The 21,699-nt window shown below is 40.8% G+C and overlaps 2 protein-coding genes and 1 long non-coding RNA gene across 4 annotated transcripts in view; all 3 read right to left on the minus strand.

Moving 5' to 3' along the window:
* Positions 1-640: 640 nt before the first annotated feature.
* On the minus strand, positions 641-16,004 carry LOC118384904 (phosphatidylinositol transfer protein alpha isoform-like). Its single transcript, XM_035771611.2, has 12 exons — positions 15,810-16,004; positions 14,479-14,509; positions 11,131-11,276; positions 9,518-9,609; positions 9,206-9,213; positions 8,488-8,562; positions 7,893-7,976; positions 3,374-3,451; positions 2,760-2,870; positions 2,230-2,352; positions 2,003-2,068; positions 641-1,241 (listed from the first exon to the last, which is right to left on the minus strand). Exons 1-11 carry the CDS (start codon positions 15,824-15,826, stop codon positions 2,021-2,023), a joined length of 813 nt encoding a protein of 270 aa, XP_035627504.1. The 5' UTR covers positions 15,827-16,004; the 3' UTR covers positions 641-1,241; positions 2,003-2,020.
* Positions 4,025-7,879, minus strand: LOC127931532 (uncharacterized). Its single transcript, XR_008141655.1, has 2 exons — positions 6,474-7,879; positions 4,025-5,973 (listed from the first exon to the last, which is right to left on the minus strand). It is a non-coding gene; the product is annotated as an uncharacterized LOC127931532 (long non-coding RNA).
* Positions 16,005-17,354: 1,350 nt separating the features above from the next.
* Positions 17,355-21,699, minus strand: part of LOC118384915 (large neutral amino acids transporter small subunit 4-like) — a 34,281-nt gene continuing 29,936 nt past the window's right edge. For both annotated transcript variants that reach the window (XM_052524606.1, XM_052524607.1), the window contains exon 14: positions 17,355-21,535. In XM_052524606.1, coding sequence (XP_052380566.1) covers positions 21,374-21,535 — 162 coding nt within the window. In that variant the 3' untranslated portion in view covers positions 17,355-21,373. The remainder of the gene's footprint in view (positions 21,536-21,699) is intronic.

The following is a 21,699-nucleotide window of genomic DNA, read 5'->3' on the forward strand; positions in this document are numbered from 1 at the left end:
TGGCTTTTCTTACGATCCTAACAATTTAATGTATGGATTCTCTTACGATCCTAACTATACGTACATTCAACCTTTTGGCAGCTAGCTGGCTCCATAAAAGCGGCATATAAAGACAGCAACTATGCATCAAAATCAGATGTATTCCTCTCTGTCCCCAAGCTACTTTAAAAGTTGAATCACTACACTTTCACATTTATCATCAACATAGCAATATTTTCTCCATTTATCATCAACATAACAATATTTTCCCCCTTCAACATACCTTCTGTGGCGGTCCTTGACTTACACAGGATGACAGGATCGAGCCTTCTCATCAAGCAGCCTGCTTCTGTTCAGTCAGTCTGACTGTAGTCTAAATTGGTGTCTATAGATCTACAGAAAAAGGTGTGCAAAGTGAAAAGGGTGACAGGGTGAAATAAGTGGGATCAAAATGCGTTACGGTTAGGACACCCCGCTGATGTGAGTTCCATTTTGGAAAACCATATGAACAACAGGTTGTTAAGAGATTTACTTACCGTGATCTTTTAAACCATTTCTGTGAAATTCTTTGACTTAAAAGGACGTAAAGAAAATCAAGCAAGTCAGGAAAAATGGGAACACAGCTCTTGCACCAATGAAAACAATCACAGAACACAAAGAGTATAAATATACTATTTTTTATATTGAATAACATAGGTTGTATAGAACAATAAATGTTGCTCAACCAATTAAATCAGAGAAAATGACCCTGTGAATTAATACAGAAAAATACAGTACAGGACATGATTTATTACTCAGAGACCAGGTATATTGTTCCATATTTCCTGCCCCAAAAAGACGTACACCCAAAGCCATAACACTACAACTGGTTTTCAGCCTGCTGATTCAGGTTGGCCTGCTGATGCAGATTGTCTCCGGGCAAGAACAATGCACTGTAACCAAGAGGGAAATACAGAGACATCGTAGTACTTTGAAAGACAGGAGTGACCCACAAATTCAGGTTTGTCCACAAAACACGAGGAATTAAAGACAATAGAAAATACTATCACTACAACTCAAAAACAAAATTCCCATTTAAAAAAAACTCGACAAGTGACATAATTAGTTAGGAATGTGATGGCCACCAGAGTTAAGGTTGCTGTGGACCTCTGGGCTGCTGGGACCTCTCCATGGCTTGCCTGGACAGTATAGGGGTCTGCATGCAGCCATATCATTTCCAAGTACAAGGGCAGGGCAGAGATGCTGGTGTTTCAGTAACAGATCTGAAAAAGTGGAACGAGAGAAAGATGTGTGAGCGACTTGATTATAATCTATAAAATGCAAATCTGCAAGATAGACAAGGCTTGTTTCCTTGTGCACAATTATAAGAGGACTTATTGCTTGAAGATTTAGAGCAGGGACCATCAACTAGATTCAGTCAAGGGCTGATTATTTTCTTGAGCAGATTGTCAGGGGGCCAAAACATAATTACAAATACATTTGTAGACTAAAAATATACTGACTAAAACAATAATTTCAAACCTTGCTTACATTTGTATAAGATCACATACAGTGCATCTTGCGATTACGCATGGGAATTAAAATGACTTGGAGATGATTTGCTGTTTTTTAGTCTTATGTCCAACTTATTTTTCCTTAATGGCGAGAAAGTTTTCCTTGCTCAGAAAACTTGTGGGCCAAATAAAATCAAATGTGGGACAAAATTGGCCCGCGGGCCAATAGTTGGGGAAACGTGATGGAGTATGAGATCGGAGCGATTACACTATGACACTGATAACACGGTAGCTGATTCATATGGGGTAAGGTGCACGTCCTGAGCTCCTCATGCGTGTCGTGTTCGTTTGGTACCAAGCGGAAAAAAATTAACTTTCTGTAAATACAGGGAATGACATACCTGGACTTGTCCTATAAGAAACGCTCATCATTGTTTTCTGTTGCAAATTGCTTTAAAGCATTTTCCATTACGCGCACTAATGAACACCTCCCTGAACTCAGTCTCACCACCAGACAGAGCGGTACTCACAATCACAGCTGCACAGCCTCAGTCCTCTGAAGCAGAACTCCCTTTGACTGGATCCTTCTCCCTCATCTGACACACAAACACACAGATAAACACAGACACTCAATAAGTAGGATATCCAGGACAACACATTTCCGTTGCCAAATGACAAAACCAATAAGACAGTAGTACTGTACATCTCATTCTGAGTTAATTGATGCCAAAGACCAAACAAATGTACAGTAAATTACCTCATCCAGCTCTTTTTGGGTCTCCTCTTCAATACGGCGAATGTCCTCCATTGTCAGTCCGATCCATTTATCAATCAAACAGAACAGCTGTCTGTGGAACTTTGTAAACAATCGCTTCTCTTGCTGGAAATCAGAAAGGGAAAGAAATTAGACAAAACAATTACTTCAAAAAAATATTAGTAATATCAGCATTTATTATGTGCAACTTGGAGTAGCATGTCTTTGGCAAATGACTATCTGTCCACTTGAGGACAGAAAACACTTTTTAGTCTTTATTGTAAACTAGTCTTTTGTCACACCCAGAGACTGCACAGCTTTGATATCTTATTTCTCAGCCAACTCTGTCTACTAGTTTCTTCTTCAAGGGTTCCAGGGCAGAGTCATTTTTTTGCATGAACATTGGGCGATATGAAAATACTGGACTTTGCCTCTGTACTAGCACTAGGTTTGAACTGGAGCACTCAAAGATTTAGGCACCATAACGGAATATTATGCAAATACTGGAATAATTGACAAGTCTCCTACCGCACCTTCTGAATGAAGTTCTCAATTTTGTTCTGGACTCCCCACCATTTGAAGTTGACTGTGACTAACTTATAGGCACACATGTGAGGAGAGTTTGTGTTGCTGGGAAGCTCTTTCTGCAGAGGTAAAGACAAGTTATTACACCCTCAAGCAGAGGCAGAACAGTTGACAACACATAAGAGCTTCCGAACCAGAATAGATACAGCCAGAGTCATATATCAAGAGAGTTTCGGCCAGGTTTTTAGAACGGACGCCATGTCGGAACATTTATTCTCAAGCAAAACAGCGCAGCGAATTTCATGAACGTTTTTACTTATTAGCATTCGGGATAATGTGTATCCAAGTTGGTACGGTGTGGTGGTGTCAACAAATTGCATATCCGCTTTCACTGGACATCTTCATAGGTTTGGAAGAAAACTACCAGAAATAAACAGCGCGATGCGGAAACATCACGTAGCAACGACTATGGAGGTGAAATTGGCGCTCTCGGAACGTTCAGACAGAAACCACACTGGCTCAACTGTCTAAATATACTGTAGGACTCTGGATACAGCTACATGTGAAATTAGCTGATGTGAAAAATATGATAACAATGGAGTAATATTGGTTTGGGTAGTACCTTCCAGTTAGGCCCCAGGGGGCCCCTGCCTGTCTTCTCTGACTTGAATATGGCAGGATCTTCTTCTGGCTTATAGTCCTGTGTGGAGCAGAGTGAGAAGATGAGTAGGATGCAAAGATACCAGTGTTCTATTTAATTCTATTCAGATAACTGGGTCATACTCATTAGGGAACACTGTAGCAAAATGTAGTAGAACATTTATCAAGTTAAAATGAAGTGTTATGCCTTAAAAAATAATTGGTTTTGGGAAAGTTCCTGCAGGTTTTGTGGCAAGTTTGTAAACTTCTGGCAACATTTTGTGGCAAAGGTTTGCCACTAGTGCTGAATCAGCGGGAAACCTTTGTCAACAACAATATTTATTGCAAATAGTGGCAAATCGTTCACTGGAGTTTTTTTTCTGACAAACAAGAAGTATTTGAATCTGTGGCAAACCCATAGACATTAAGGGAAAACCTGTGGCAACAATATTTATTGCCACTAGTGGCAACAGTTTACCAGACAGAAGCAGTTTCTGGTAAATAGAGATGAAACCGTATGGAAATTTCATATCACGATTATAATGAGCAAAATGATCACGGTTATCAATATTATCGCAGTATTGTTCAAATGTGCTGTAAAATTTCCAAAAAGTACTGGATACAAACACTGAAATCAGTTCACCAAGTTTTATATTGAAAACTAACAAACAAAATTAGCAGGACTATGCACTTTGAGTGCATAAACATTAAAATAATAGCATTAAATATGGCACCATGTGGCCATGAGAGGTACAAGTTTCCCCAGTGCAGGTTTAAATGAACACAACCTTAAGTAAATCAAATGTGCATATAAAAGCAACACAAGTAAAGCAACGTGCATTTAAGAACAATACAACCATATGTAAACAAATCCAACGTGCATTTAAGAACAATACAACCATATGTAAACAAATCCAACGTGCATTTAAGAACAATACAACCATATGTAAACAAATCCAACGTGCATGTAAGAACAATACAACCATATGTAAACAAATCTAATGTGCATGTGTTGACATCAAAATAACACTAAATATATAAACAAATCAAATGAACAATAGTGATTGATTGTCCGTTCTCTCCTTCATAACGAAATAAGGTGCTGCTGGCCTAACATCCTGGACATCCTTTGCTTACTTGAGATTGAAATGTAAAAATGTCAGCATATTTACTTGGTCCGGTTTAAGTAGTGATCTGCGAGGGGAGACAATGTGCCCGCTGGCACTGAACACTGATGGCACGTTGGTTGCTGAGATGCAGAAAAGCTTCCTGGCAACCCTGGCAAGGTGAGGCAGCTCTGATGCATGGCCCCTCCACCACACCAGTGGATCCTCTTCTGCCGGAATGGGTGGCAGAGACAGGTAGACCTTGATCTATTCTTTCACTCTGTCTTCTGGGGTGGTCAGAATCTGACCCTCTTCCCCACTCTGCTGCCTTAGGATAATCTAAAAAGCTCCTATTGAAGTTGGGGTCAATGAAACAAGCCATGTGCATGACTCTTTGCCTTCTCTGTGTGTCTGTTGTTAAGGTCTTCTCTCTCCCTTTTCATCTCCTTGGTCAGGGATGGCTCCGTATCCTTTTCCACCAGAACATCACAGGTGACGTGGTCCAGGACAGGTTTGATGGCTGACAGTGTCACTCGTGTCGCTGAGGCAAGTGCATCTATAAAAACTTTCTCAGAGGTTTAAGCAGCTGGCACAGATGGTCCATGACACTTATGTCGGCATCCTTGGGCATCAGATTCCGTGTTCCTCGTTCTCTAGCCAGTGTCACACAGACTGGCTGTTGGCTGAGGAAACGCTCACGCATCTTGTGTGTAGATCCCCCATCGGGTCACCACATCATGGATCAGAGCCTTCTGTGGCATGTTGAGGGCAGCTTGCTTTTCTCTCAGTTCTCTCCTTCTCTTCCAGCTCCGTGAGAAGCCTTGGACCAGATGACGGCAGGCCTTGGCTGCTGTGTCAACGCTCTGAATTTTCAGAGCCTTTGAGGTGGCCAGGTTCAAAGCACCCAAGCCACAGATCTGGGAACTCTTCAAAAGTCTTGATCATGTTTGATGCGTTGACTGTGGTTATGCAGGCCAGGTCTTTCTTGTTGACCCCCCACTCTCCCGGCATATTCTCAAAAACTCTGTTGTGAGCCGAGTGATCTTCTGGGAAGAACTGTGTTTCCAGGCAGTTTGATTCCAGTTGCCAGTCTGGGGTGAAGTAATGGATAGTGAAGCTGATGTAGGGTTGAACCACTCCTGCTTTCACTGGTCCAGAGGTCTTTTTCCAACATCAGCTTTAACCTGGTTGTACAGGTTTGGGATTTCAGTCTTGGAAAATGTTTGTGATGGCACTTTGTAGCGAGGCACGGCAACCTTAATCAGCCTCAGAAAGCCAGGCCTCTCAACAATTTGAAATGGCATCATGACCTTTGCAATGTAATATGAAAAGGGCTGCAGTGAGGTCCTGAGCATTTTTTGACGTGGGTGCATAAGCAGCCTGCCTTTTAAACGCTTGCTCAGTGTCTGTGTCACAAGTTCACAACTGTAGATGAGGGACCAGTAGCATCGCTGGGTTTGCCTGCTGCACATCCACTCTGTAAACAAGGGAAAATAAAATGTATTACTTTTATTACTACATTATAATTATTATTCACTCACACAATCTTCTGTGTTGCATTTGAGTATATGCAGTGAGCCCATGCACAATTTACATAAATACAAACGAGTCTTAAGACAGTGACAGTAATTGCAATGAGCACAGCAATTGACATAAATACAGGAGTCTTGTATAGGAGTCTATAGTGTTTCTCCTGTTGAAACACTTTTACAACCAAATCGACGTCTGACGGATTTTAAATTAACAAAATATATGTTGGTTGGGTGACTAAACTACATAAGGTGTTATCGTGTGCAATGGGTGAATAGAGTCTGCAGACACACGACGGGTACAGCAGGACAACGTGCAGTGTTTTTACAAGAGTAGGTAACACTGAACGCTTCCGTTAAAATGATTGACAAGCTATTAATTAGCATGTTTGACAGACAAACCATGACATTTCCCCCACATCATGCATTGAGCTAAAAGTTAACTTACCTTGCATTCGCTATAAAGTAGCGGGTGGTGATCACGAAGATGACTCAAGAGATTTGAAGTGTTGCCCCCTTTCGCAGCTATTTCTTTTTGCTGCATGTTCTGCAGACAGGGTGACCATCTTCGATTAGGTTTCCCTCAGCACTCTTGTAAAACCCAAAATACGACCATACTTCAGATTTGGTCCTCTTAGAAGGCTGAAAAATCTCCCGAGCGCTGTCACTGCCTTCCGGCATGTTTTCACACAAAACAAAACCCACGCTGCATGCTGCGCCAGACTGTTGCTAACTTTGGTTGATGCTGGACAGTATTTACCATATGAGTTTTTCAAACGGTGGTAATCAAACACGGTTTTAATGATAATTCAAATTTGAAACGGTAATACTAACCGTCAATTTTTACAGTGGTTTATCGTGAAACCGGTAACCGTTTCATCCCTACTGGTAAACACATTGAGCTCAAACCGGGTGGAAAATGCTAACTAGCTACCGAAGTTGTCAAGTGAGTGTTTTAACTTAAAACGTCCTAATTGTGTAAGCTAATTGATGGCCGGTAAGCATGTCATGTTTTATGGGATAGTGTGAAACACATTTTGTTGCTAGCTAGATCAGTTTCAATCTGTCAGCACCACTGACTGGCTAGTTTACCCAGAAAGACTCACAGCTGTAATCGCTGCTGAAGGTAATTCTAGCATGTATGGACTCAGGGGGTTGAATACTTATCTAATCAAGATAAGCAGTATTAGGGTTTTACGTCATGTTTTTTTTTTATAAATGTGACTTTCTTCCACTTTGACATTAAAGTATTTTGTGTAGATTGAAAAAAAAAAAATGAAAATAAAATATTAAATCAAATTGAATCCCACTTTGTAACAACAACATGTGTAAAAAGTAAAGGGGTGGGAATACTTTCTGAAGGACCTGTAGTACGTTTAGTATGTTTAGTTCTCTGGGAGAAGGAAGTTCCTTTAAATGTATCGACACAAACCAAATCGCATATACATTTCAATGTTGTTAATACACAAAGTAATCAAAAACCTGTTTCAATTTGCATTTTCATAATCAGTTTGAAGCAAATTTGCAGCAAACATAATGTTCGCCACAACTTTCCCAGTAATTGTTTTCCAGAATTTCACAAGTCGCTGCAAATTTAATTTAATTTTAAAATATGAGCTGGCCACAAATGTGGCAATTTGGCCAAAGATTTGCCACAACTATTTGCCAGAAGCCTGCTTTCTCAGTAAGGGAATTTCTATTGGACAAGTTCAGGCAATCCCTCCCTGTTTCAGTCAATTTTTTACCATTTTCTGCCTTATGAATACAACCCTGATGTGTCTAGGTTTAGAAAAGTAAAAGAGTTTCAAAGAATGCTTATTACTAATAAATTGTGAGTACATTCACACTGATCAATCACTGTCATCACCTTGACATCCACTTGGCTTTTGTCAGCGATGTCAATGTAGACTACTTCAGTCTTCTTCCACTGATCTGGGTCTAGTCCGTGTACCTATGCAGGGAATCATTTATAGTAAGTTACCCACTTCAAGAGCTAAGAATGCCTCACTAGGTATAACATGCAGGGTTGGCCTTGGGGCCAATTACATTTCAATCCACTAAATTCAGGAAATAAACTGAGAAGCAAATTCTAAATCCAATTTTGAGGGAAATTGAATTGAAATTGGCCCAGACCCTGATTACATAGCACTTTCATACATTATGTGTGTGTACATGTTGTTTCAGTGTCATCACCAACAGAGCAGGTCTGAGAGCTAAAAATGCAAACACGAGAAGGGTTTCCGTATCCTTTCACCAAGTCAGAGGATGGACGCGGAAATGACATGGAATGAAATGACGTCAATGGAAGTGACTGATTGGAGTCTGATCGATACAGTAAAATAAAAAGGGGAAATCGTTAAATTAAAGGACTAGTGACGTCTGCTAACTGAATTAAAAATGTGCCGGTGGTCCATGCTTGACATGGTGTACATTCAGACTCATTACATTAGCTGCTCACTCACATTGTCCTGAACCCCCATGTCGGGCTTGTGCCACGTCTCAATTTTAATCAGAAAATTGTCCTTCATGTATTCATTCTGCGGAAGGAAGAGCAAGTAATAACATAAACGAGATCAGTCAAGTGTCCAACACATACTGGGTTCAAAGACTATTTGAAATCATGTCAAATACTATATGTGCTTGATTGAGCATGCTGGCTTAATCAATCCATAGAATAGTCCTTAACCAGTAAACCCCATCCTGGGCTAGAGCAAAAAGATTTAAAATAGTATTTGAACCCAGGTCTGAAACTGAAAGTAATATATGTATTTAACCTTTATATATGGACTATAAGTGATTACATCTTGAGGCATTTATATAAAAATAAAACCAGGTAGGCCAGTTGAGAACAAGTTTTCAACTGGCCTACCTGGTTAAATACCAGTGTGACCTGGCCAAGATAAACGCAAAGCAGTGCGACAAAAACAGAGTTACACATGGGATAAACAAATGTACAGTCAATATCACAAAAAAAAAACATGCACATGCGCACACACATGTTCACCCTGGCAAAACGAGTGTCTGTCTTCCTCTGTGTTAAGTCAGCCCTATCCGCTTCTCTCCTTTCCTTTTGACAGGCAAGGTTACCAGCTCCTCTTTCACCATGTTTACAGCTGAATAGTGTGCAAGTAAACAGTAACATACTGTATATGTAAATGTATAGAAGAAAACAGTACTTACTGTAATAACTGCAACAGGGGAAGAGATGGACATGAGGAGACAAAGAGAGTAAACAATGTTTAGGGGAACAAACGTTCAAAATAATATCTCAATCGTTGCACATGTTAGAAATTGGCTAACTCCTTGTCAATCAAACTGAGAAGTTGCCTATATACACCATTAATACCCAATGCTTGGCTATTGGTCCAGACATTACATAGATTCCAATAGCATGTCCTCACAGTGCTGGCTGCTAGCGTGTATACCCAAATTAATTATTCAACATATTCTCTCGCTACAGAAGGGCTAGGTAACAAAGAGCAGGGGACTTACCAGTCCGACAGTAGGGGTAAGCATTCCAGGCCTTCTCGTGGATGTTAAGAGCAGTTGATGGTGCCAGAATGCGCACATAGTTTGGCACTTTACTGCAGAGAAAAAGTAAGATATTCTTATTTTAGGGTACAAATCCATATGAATTCAATCACTTTTTGACCACATCCCTTTGACCTCAACCACCGCACCCAATTGAACGCACCCAATTGAACAAAACTTTCCCACACATATTTGCCAATGGTAGAAGTGGTGAGAAAGTGCCTTTTTGGCCCTAAATGCCAAAAGAGTCAGGAGATAGGAGGTGCTCAAAGTTCACCCTATTTAAATATAGCCCACCCTACCATGAGAGATCCGTATCTTCATCACTGAAAAAACAAACGGTTGAATTTGATATACACTGAACAAAAATATAAACGGACATGTAGTGTTGGTCCCATGTTTCATGAGCTAAAAAAAAAAAAAATCCCAGAAACATTCCACATGCAAAAAATTCTCTCTCAAATTTTGTGCACAAATGAGTTAATATCCCTGAGGCATATCAAGACGCTGTTTAATCAGCATGATCATTACACAAGTGCACCTTGTGCTGGGGAAAATAAAATGACACTAAAATGTGCAGTTTTGTCACACAACACAATGCCACAGATGTCTCAAGTTTTGAGGGAGCGTGCAGTTGGCATGCTGACTGCAGGAATGTAAACCAGAGCTGTTGCCAGCTAATTGAATGTTAATTTCTCTACCATAAGCTGCCTCCAACGTCGTTTTAGAGAATTTGGCAGTACGTCCAACCGGCCTCACAACCGCAGACCACGTGTAACCACGTCAGCCCAGGACCTCCACATCCTGCTTCTTCACCTGTGGGATCGTCTGAGGGTGGGGTAGTGTGGGGAGCTGAGGAGTATTTCTGTCTGTAATAATGCCCTTTTGCGGGGAAAAACTCATTCTGATTGGCTGGGCTGCCAAGTGGGCCCTCCCAGGCCCACCAAGGATGCACCCCTGCCCAGTCATGTGAAATCCATAGATTAGGGCCTAATTTATTGAAATTGACTGATTTCTTCATATGAACTGTAACTCAGTAAAATTATTGAAATTACTGCATGTTGCATTTATATATTTTTTAAATATTATATAGATATTTTTATATATATATATATATATATATATATATATATTATATTTTTAAATTTATATTTTTTTCTCAGTACAATTTGAAAGCATATAAACAGGGTTGTGAAACTATTTTATCATTTCTTAAAGATCTTTTTTATTTATAAAAAGTGGAAATCTGCAGTTCAAATAATAAGAACATGAACACCCCACCAATTTCTTGTGAAATAGCTGAGGGATAGACATAACCTATGGGTGCAAGGACTGACCATTATAGTTTTAACCATGTTTTGAGGCTATACGGTATTTGTTTAAAATTATATTGTTTACAATGGAGTAAAACAAGCTTATATTTTGGGTTCAGTTGAACTGAGCTCATGACAGATTTATGAGTTACATTCTTCAAGAAACAATGGGTATATACTGAACCATTGGGTGATTGTGGGTGGGTGGATGGATGGGAGTCACTGGGTAGATGGATGGATAGGTGGATGGACCAATCGTACCTGTGCAGGTGATATATCTTGTGGGTGTACTGGCCCTTCTCTCCGTCTTTCTCATAGGGTTCATTCTTCAGCACCTCCACCCCTTCTCCTCCACCCGTCTCATTCTTACTGGTCTCAGCCACAGAGTACAGCTGCCCCACTTGGTACTGTGGAGAGGAAGAAAGAGGAGTGACCTACAGTTACACACAGACTAAATAATCCCCATTGTTCACAAGTTGCATTAACAGACAGCTGCAACCACTTCAGTGGGCACATCCCTAACCATTCACTCCTCAGAGCACCTGTACAAGGACAGTTTTCTGTATTCACCACTGGCAGTTCCTTGTGCATTTAGCCCAGATAGACACAGACTTCAGCATAACAGCTCAACAGGATAACAGTATTGTCAGCAAGCATAAGGAAAATACTGTAATAGCCATCTGTGGCAGTTTCTTTTTTTGATGACAGTCTCTCATCCAACAATTCCCTCGTTAAATGCTCGCCAGTGATTTCAGGATGTAGAGCTCTGTCAAAGACCTTTGGCCGGTGGATTACTGTCTCCAACTCTGCTGTACCAGCCTAGGCAGCACACCCCATCCATCCACCACCACCACCACAGGCCTTGAGTCACCCAGCAGCAGTCGATGACGTGGCACGCAACCACAGGTTGCTGTGTGCAGCGTGACTGCAATAAAGTTGTCCTGGAATGCGGCCACTGTGCATCAGGGAGCTAGTGACCCACAGGGAACTGGTGACTCGCTTGCTGCACATTGACACTACTCAATAACCAACAGCCAACTGACATTTAAAAACACAGAATAGTGTGTGCCGGGCTGATTAGATAAGTCATCCCAAAATGATATGCTTATAACAGGTGAAACAGCTCTGTTTGGAGGAAGATGGGGTACAATCACATCCTCTACCGAACAGTGTTATTTTGGTGGTTCCATCTCATGCGCGAGTAGGTGGTTAGGAATGTGACGACACGTGTAAAACCAGCATTTCACTTATTGTTCCCCTGCGTGCGTGTGACTCATATGTCCATCTTCCTCAGGCTGTGGAAGTTTTAAAGTTACGGCCCATTTTGTACAGAGAAATTGGCATAGCAGGCAATTTAACCAATCACAGCCCTCCTTTCACTTGTATCATTGCACATCCTGCAAACCACCAAAAGAAGGCAACTATTTTGAATCCATTTTTATACTGTGAGTCAAAGTAGCAGAGACATTATTCTGGAACTTCGATATGCACGTAGAGTACATTATGTTCAACAATATATTGAAACATTTGCCAAATCTAAAATGGTTTATGCTTATTTTTTTCAATATAAAGATAGAAAATGTCCTCCAAAAGTACCTTTCTATGGTATGTTTTTGTTCCAATGAGGAATCACCCTTATGTAAGGCTATGAATGGAATTTAGGGTTATGATCCTTGATCTGGAATCTTATTTTGGGGGAAACGATTGAGACTTAGATTTAAGTCGGCTTTAAAAAATAACAAAAAATAAAAAAGAGCGAGCGGGGAATGATGCTGGTGACTAGAACTCTGGGAACAAATGGAGAAAGAGAGGGAGGCTGAGAAGGAAGGAGAGAGAACGGTGGAATCAGCACTGTTGCTGATAAGTTGTTGCCAAGATGGAATGCAAGATTATGTCTGATGAAAATAAATCTGGTCAGAACATACAAGGGTCATTCCACCTCAAAAAGCACAAGAAATAGGATTGACACCCACCGTCTCAGATTGTTCTGAAATCACTTGTGTTGTTAGAAACAGATAAGATTAGTAGTGCTGAGAGATTAGTGATTTTTTAGGTCGGTTGGTTAGATTCTAAAAAAAAATATGATTTTGGTTTTGATATTTTAAATGCACTTTGCATTATGCGAGTTGAAAGCTGTAACATAGAATGACACAGAAATACCAATGGTGGTAGGGACTGCCCACGACTGCTTATCACTTACTAATCACCAGTTATTCACACTAATAAAATTATTTAATTGTGTATTTTACATTAGTTTTATTTGATTACTTTATGTCATCCCAACTCATGACAAAAATCACTATTTTAGTAGTTCTTCAACGTAAATAAGGCATACTTTCATGACTGCTGAATAACAACTATCAACCACTTAGATCATGTATTTTCAGGTAGAGATACCTCAAAGAAACTGCTCTCTATGTGTCCCCTCTTGATTGCACATTCTTCGGTCTCTTACGGAGCAGGCATAAAGTAAACAGACTGGACAAGGAGCCACGCAATGGATTATGGCCATTGTAGTTCATTATCACATTGTCTGAATAACAATGGCCTTTTGGAAACTACAACTCCCTATTACGTCACACAGTTTGGACATGATCTGATTTATCTCGAGAGAAACTGCCGCAAAATGTGAGCATTGAGCTCACAGAAAAAAAAACTGAACGAAATGGAGTTCAAATAATTGAACAGACATCAATTAGTGGTTTAAAAAGCAAAAAATAACCAAGTTAATCGCTCAGCACTAAAGATTAGCATTCCTTGCTGTCATACCTTGACAATAAAATGGTTACAGGGTAAGGAAACCCATGTCATTGTAATTTGGGTGAACTATCCCTTTAAGTTCTTCAAACTTTTTCACATAATACAGGAACAGCAGCATCTAGTAGTCAGAACCTGGTAATATAAGGATGTAGGATGGGCCATAAACCTAAAAAAGTTAGGTCGAAATCAGATACTATATTTATCAAATATTATATGAATCCTATAAACTAAATTGGCCAATTTAGGTGCAATCAATTTGCTTAATTTCTCATAGATCAAATTTAATTTCAACAAAATAATGTTGCAGGAAGGCTAATCTTATTGGTTTCTAATTACAGAAAGGATTTCAGAACAATCTGAGATGGTGGGTGACATGGCTTGCTGAAATGACATGGAACAACCCACAACTACTGACTTCAACTGCAAAGATTCAGTCAGGAATACGGTGCTCCGTTTTAATTAATATGGCTAATATTTTCTGCCAATGTCCGACCTGACTGTGTGTGGCCGGCTAACCACTGCAATCGCGAACATAATGGAAACCATGCCAACATCCTGTGCACACACCATCATAAAAGGTGTGTGTACAAACAGGAACTTGAAGGTTAGGGGAACATAATGCAGACCAACTGCTTGACATACAGACTGCCCTGATTCCTCAAGAGCACAGGCACGTTAGGTAACGGGTTGGCCCCGTGAACGTTCCGCTTTTGCGTACGGCACGTTCATGGGGCTAGGTAATGGTTGACCTCAATTTGACCGTTGAGTCAGAAAACGAGAATGTGGCTTGACAGGTGACATGAAGCGAGAGTTCAAGACACAAATAAATGACACTCGGTCGCTACTTACCTCTTCCACAGATATGGGGAGGATGACTCGACTAGAAGAGAGAGAGAGAGCGCAACATCACATTATACAAGATATTACAACACCTGCAGCTCATGACTAAATGTTATTGCTCATCTAATTTATCACTTGATTTATTAGTTCCCAACTGACAATTCTCTGTTAGCAACTGCTAAGAGTATGCTAATCAAAACACGTTTAGCCTAATTGACCTGGGACGATAAATCTGAAATACATCGACACCGACCACTTATCGCAGGCATTTCGCTTACATCGTTCATGACGATAAGTAGCCTATACTAGAGAAATGTGAAGTTTGAAAGAAAATAAGCTAGCTAATAAGAGGGATTGTTAATGGGACAACTGATGGCCACAACCATCAAACTAGTAGTAGTTTCATGGATTTAAAAAAAATGGGGCACATTAATGTTCCATTTACCGTTAAATTGGGCAGTTTATCGCGTTATGGATTATTGACCATACTGTCCTGCTCTACCTATCAACTATGAACATTGCAGGCCTGAACGTGCTACTGATTCTAGCTGTAATATTGTCAGAGGAAATTGAAGCCCGGTGTAGATTTCTACTATCAGAAAACAATTCTCTCTGGCCCCATCCTCTGCCAGTCTACAATAGGCAATAATCACCACCTGTCCCTAGTCTAAGCAGCACTGAATATTTCATTATAAACAGATCTGGGCGTAATGAGAGCCAAGACAGGCACCATACTAATTCTACGGTATTGATACAGGCAGGTTTGGGGCATCAGGATGACACGTTGATATGGCAGTTGTTGACTCTCGTAACCAATGAGTTAGATGGCATATCATGCAAGTGTATACTTTGGATTAGTTTGAGATAAAAGGCACACCCTTGTATGTTTTTTTAGTAGGCCTGACGATGCATGGGATGATTATAATTAAAGTTATGGTTACAAAGTTAGTGGCACTTTGTCAGTTAAGATTCATTTTGGTAACTGACAATACATTTCCATTTTGGCAAATGTGTTAATTTTTTTTTTTTTACTTAATTCATTAATTCAATGAGTCTATCCATACAGTCCATACAGTGAAGACAGGCAACAAGCAGTCAATAGCGTTGACAAACTTGTCATTTTACGCAAAGATAAAACACAGCGAATACCAACTTGCACGTGTTTTTTTGAATTCCCAAATGGTAAGTAGGCTATACTAGACTAACTGAGAAAATACTATAAACGAAGAGGATAATTGTCACACAAGACATTTTCCCAATGGTTTGCCTGTGTATGACATCGTTCTCCTGCGTGACACGTTTTAACTAAACACCATATTTTCCCAAACATTTTTACTTACAATTCTTTAATGAGCATTTTGGTAGTGTTGTCCGTGTATATGCAGCATTCAGATGTCTAGCTTACTGGTTTAAAACTCAAAATCGGCGGAGGTATGTTTGTCCGTTTGCGACCCACGGTCTCCGCGGTTTTGCGCTCCTATTTTTCTTGAATTCACTTCCTGACAGATGCCGAAAGGGGCGCGGCGTCACCTCAAGTCAGTCACCTCCATTTAGTAACCTCATCCTTATTCGAAGCAAAACATACAGACCTGAAACAAACACACTACACCGTGGTTTGCGCTGATCACACATGAAAACCAGTATGTTATTTAACCACATGCAAATTCTTATTTTACTGGTGAGGTTATTTTTTGTTGTGCCTGAACCACATGCACAGAGTCATGTACATAGTTTACTTATGGAAAACTGTAAGCTCTTTCATTGAAGTCTACCTAGATCAAATGTTGTGGGGGTTTTAAGTGGAGTGCATTGGTTTGTAAGTTGTTTCACCGGACACAGTGGTTCAGTTTCACTGAGCCCAAATGTTATTCCAGTCCTCCCAGTTTCACTCTTCATTCAGGCTTCTTGGCTGTGACAGTTGGTGGAGGGTGAACTCAGTAACCCCCCGGTGTTTTCTTGTGTCGGTCTTTGGAACAGGTTAGTAGCAACCTCAGCAAGTCAAACCAGTGGTTTAGCCTTCAATAAGCTTGAGCAAGACTAGAGCAACACAAATAATAATTGTAAAGCCTGGAATGGAATACATGGAATGGTATCAAACATATGGAAACCATGTTTGAATCCATTCCATGTATTCCATTACAATGAGCCTGTCCTCCTATAGGTCCTCCCACCAGCCTCCACTGCTGTACATGTGTGAAACACTCCTATTACCATTATGATTTCAGGTGACAGTTGAAAACATGCATTGTTACTGTATTGTGCTTTTCACTTGAATGTTAATGTTTACTTTAATTACCCCACAGCAATTAATCCCCAGTGATCAAGAAAACCACCTAAAAGACCTACATGTTTTTTGGCATCATGTTCTTCAAGTATCACTTCACTCAAACTCTCTTAATTGGTGTGTTAATAACAACACCCAAGAAAAATAGTAGTGAATTGGGCAGCTGAGTTGTGGTGTAGTCGTGAACTGTAATAGCCTGTCCTCTGGTGGAGACTCGAGACTCTTAAAACAATATTACTTTATAATGAAACACAGTAAAGGCTCTTTTTCTTTTTGGAAAGTTGCCAGCCATTACAGGCATGATTATTGTCACTTCTCCTGACTGCAAAAATGTGGCTAATATGAAACCTACAATAGCCTAACCCTGAGAAATGGAATTTCCCCCTAGGGTGGTTGGATTTAGGAATGACTGCAGTTGCGAGGTGGCATTGGCAGGCTTCCTCCACTTAAAGCAGACCATCCATGCTTTCTTCTGTCCATTATATTGCATGCAGCTGAAACATGGGATATGTCATGTTGTTTAACACATCTTGCATTAAGAGTGATTGAAAATCCACGACACTTTGAGGAAACGTGCAAAAAAACGTCAAACAAGGTCAAATAATTACAAACGGACACTTTATTTTACAAATTAATCTGTTGATGTTTTTCATATATAGATTGTTTTTCTTCTCATTTAGAAAATGACTCAAAATGTCAATAACAATGGCTATAATGTGATATAAAACAAAAACTGAGATCCAATATACAGTATATAGACATGAAATATTGAAACAATCACCAAAAAAGAGAATGTAAAACAACAAAATAAACATTTGAGAGAAGAAAACAAGGTACAAGTCAGGTAAAAGCATTGGTGTTTCAGCTGAACTCCCGTTCAATGTCTAAAAGTGACACACAAACCATTAAAACACTATCCAAAAAAAATACTGCTTGTTTTCCGTCATCAGAGAATAGCCAGTCAATCAATCACACTTTATATCCCAGGGAAGGGGATAAGTAGTAAAAGTATGTCACATCTGGAAAATAACTATGGTGATGGCATTTTGAGTAGAATGACAGTTTTATGGTATGGCAGTGTAAATAGTGCTGATTCTCCCATACTGAGGGAATGCAGATCATCCCAACCCCACATTCACTGTGCTAGAGTACAGTATAGCATCATTATCAGAATCCACCTGCAATCTCTAGACACATGTTCAAGCCACGAGAACCAGTCTATAGGGCTATACACGCTTTTTCTCTTTTCACTAAATACATTAATGTAAACGACAAGTAGAGTGATGTTCAAAGTGAGGATGTCTAGACCTGTAGATCATTGAAATCGAGAAACCCAAACAGACAGGCCCAAACAGCAGTCAGTAGCAAGGAGCCATTCTATATTGAGGGACGGACCTACTGGATGGTGCATACAAGAGGAGAGACTAAGACCACCTGCGGTAAGTAACAAAAATAACAGTTTCTTGCAGTTCCGATGTCATTACTCTTATTAATTTTTAAAAAACTACTGGGAATACATTCTATGCTAAAATGCAGAACCAGCAAGAGGTGCACTGTCTATGTTATATTTCAGTGCATGCCATTCAGAAAAATAGCATTGAAATCCTGATATGAGGACTAAGGTGCACATGTGCCATTCAGTTCTCACGTATTTCATTCCTGAAGCTTTTGGGGATTCTAGCATTGTTTCTCGGTTCCATCGCCAGTATGTGAAGGATCTCTTGGGTGGGTGGTTTGTGTTTGGGTGAGACTGCAGTGGAGAACCAGGTGTGTCAGCGCAACAGTTCAGGATAGTGGTTTGGACATGGATGGATCAATGTGACGGGGTCATGATGAGAGAGGGCGGGGCACCGACTTGCCGTATCGTATCCGCGTCTCAAATCATCTGAACATAGAGGCAATCTGCTGGTTACATTACATGGCTGTCTTAGGAAGTGCTTCTGTGAGTGACTGAGGAAAAGCAGGTGTCACGTCCAGTCTAAATACTGCGTCTGCGGATGTAGAGCTACATCAATCAAGTTGTCACGCTCTCTCTCCGGTGTCTGTTACCCGCAACAGATAATTCAAGAACATAATGTCCTATCGTGACCCGCCTGCCCGCCCACCTGGGTCCCAAGATCACAACATTCACAACAGCTGCAAGAGTGTGGATTTAGAATCAGATATCATATTCAAGCATCTCTCCGTCTCCCTTTTTTGATTTGAAAAGTGAATCAAAGTTGAATTTGGAATTCGATAATTCAAGTAATTTGTCGCTACAAAGTGAGGCTTTGTAAGTGAGACCATTGATAGATGCAGGATGGTCACTATCTGACCAGTACATCAAGAAAAATATGAGTCCATGTTCCTGTCATTGAGAAGCACCTTTGTAATAAACATTACATTATATCAATCCACATTCTTGCATTGTGTCTGTGTATGTGTGTGGTTGGACAACAGTGGTGTTCACAGAGTTATGTGTTGCCGGGATGAGTAGAGGATTGCTCAGCAACTCACATAAGTACTTATTGCTACAGCGAATCAGAATGTAATTCAGGTACTGTAGAACAGTGGCAGGTATAGGCCCATAGCAACCACAGTTCACCTTAAGCTACACATCTCCTATCTTAAACCATTTCTCGTAAAACCATTTGTACTAAATCACATTTGTCTTGAAACAGAACAAAAGCTTGAACAGCATGTCAGTATCATTTTGCAGGTAAAATACAGTTGATAAAACTATTACTTTTTAAAAACCAGGTCTCCTGAAAAAAACAACATCTGGTCATCACAAATTAAAATAAAAACACACCAATTCAATAAGAAATTCATTTTGCACGACAAAACGGACTGCCAAGACAAGACCAGTCAGTGGTCTTGATAACCTAGCCTACACTCTTAGAGGGGAAAAAACGTGTTATCTAGAACCTAAAACAGTTATTCAGATGTCCAAAAGGGTTCTACTTGGAACCAAAAACGGTTCTCTTATGGGGACAGCCGAAGAACCCTTTAGGAACCCTTTTTTTCTACAGTTGTGCTGTACCTTACGTTGTTTTGGCACATTATTACCGGTAAGAGGCTTGTTTCAACCTGTGCCATGCTTTTGTTTGAAGCACAGCCACTTTGCACAGTCACATAGTATTCCCTAGAAGTAAAACGCTGGCCTGCACACTGCTCACTGGAAACCCATTGGCCGAATCACTTGCTCAAAGCTCAAATTGACTCAAAGCAAAGCTATTGCCTCGGGCTTTTACCTAGAGTGCTGAGTGTTACAAAAAACATGCCTTCGCTTTCTAGTCTCCTAGAGCCGTTTGAACAGTCTTAAAATGACAGCTTCTCTGCGGCTTTAACACTCCATGCCTCTGTTATCCTCAACGGCAGAACTAAAAAGACAAGAGTCACAAGGTTTGGTCTTTGAGACACTGGAAGGAACACTCGCTAGATGAGAGGGTTACATCGACTAGCTTCTAAAGGTTGCATGAGGTTCCATTCTTACCAATTCATTTACAATGATGACTATCCCCAACATTGCAGAACGTTATGGGAACGTTACAGAAGCAAATGGGAACGTTATGGCAGGATGAACTCTTAGCACCATTTGGAGTACTGGAACTTCTATACCGCCTGTTTCACTCCTACCTCCAGTCTAAACTACTTGTGACAACAGAGAGGCATTGACATGTAACAACCACAGAGAAAAATACAGGCCTATCGCCAATAAACGTTTAGATAACGTTTCAATAACGTCCTAATCATTAAACCAGTTTTCAGGGCGTGAAGTAGAAGACCCCAAGTGCCGCACGAGACGGTGCGAGACTAATTTGGATCAGAATTTGAAAGTGAGGCGATACTCGTCGTCGTTACTGGCATCATTAAAAACGCATGTAAAAACACTGGTGGCCTGGGTAATTGTAATTAGGAGGAGGACGTCATCTGCTTATCTGGTTCAAGTCACCACATCCAGCACTGGAGGTCTTTGACATGGCGTTGAACGCTTGCTTCCTCTCTAGTTCTTTTCGCAGGGTGACCGGAGAATCAGTGTCCTCTTTTTGCACTGACAGGCAGGAGTGAGCATGGCATCATTGACAGAAAAATTTAATTAAAAAAATGATAGAGCACTGAAACAAAGAGGAGGCTGGAAGGGAGGAGAAAGTCGTGGAGATCCTCCTCCCTCTTCTTCTCTCCTTTCTCCTCAGTTCACAGACCCGCGCTTGTCCTTTCTCATTTCAGCGGTGAGAAGATGAACAATGTCCATTTGGTGCTGGGGAGTGTAAAAGTGTGTGCGTTTATCATAGTAGTTATCTGAGATTGGTGAACATATACTGTAGGTTTGACAGAGTGTGTTTGGCAGTCGGCGTGGTGTGTGTGTGTGTCGAGCGCTTGTGTGTATGTGTTTGTATGTATGTCTGTGTCTGTGTGTGAGGGGGAATGTAAGGGAGTTGTGTGTGTGTGTGGGGGGGGGTGAGAGAGAGAGAAAGTATCGTCTGAGTGCAAGTGCAGACGGTAGAGGGACCGGAGTTGGTGGGTGAGATTGCGATTTCATCATACAGTTCAGTCACACCTGTGACCTCTCCCCCTCCTCACACTCTCCGTTCCTCCTTCTCATTGTTGAAACAAATCTCCGTCCGTCAGTCTGTCTCTCTAGATGAAGGCCTCGGGCGTGCTGCCGTTGTTCATCTGGACGTAGATCTTGGGGTCCTCCTCGCGCTCCTGCTTCTGGCGTTGGAGCTGGCGGCTGTAGCAGAGCAGGTAGAGAGGCAGGCAGAAGCCCAGCACCGTCAGCCCCAGCAGGCCCACGTTGACCTGCGCACAACCACACACAGGAAGTGACATCAACAGTGAGAAGAATGGAGGGAACAGCGGTGTTGTTTTCACAGATTGCTTAAGAACAAGGTGGCTGCTACACATCAGTCGTATACAGGAGCCTTTGCGGCATTATGCTCATAGCACATTAGTATACTGGAAAG

This window comes from Oncorhynchus keta, chromosome 1 (assembly GCF_023373465.1).
Source record: "Oncorhynchus keta strain PuntledgeMale-10-30-2019 chromosome 1, Oket_V2, whole genome shotgun sequence".
Lineage (NCBI taxonomy): Eukaryota > Metazoa > Chordata > Actinopteri > Salmoniformes > Salmonidae > Oncorhynchus > Oncorhynchus keta.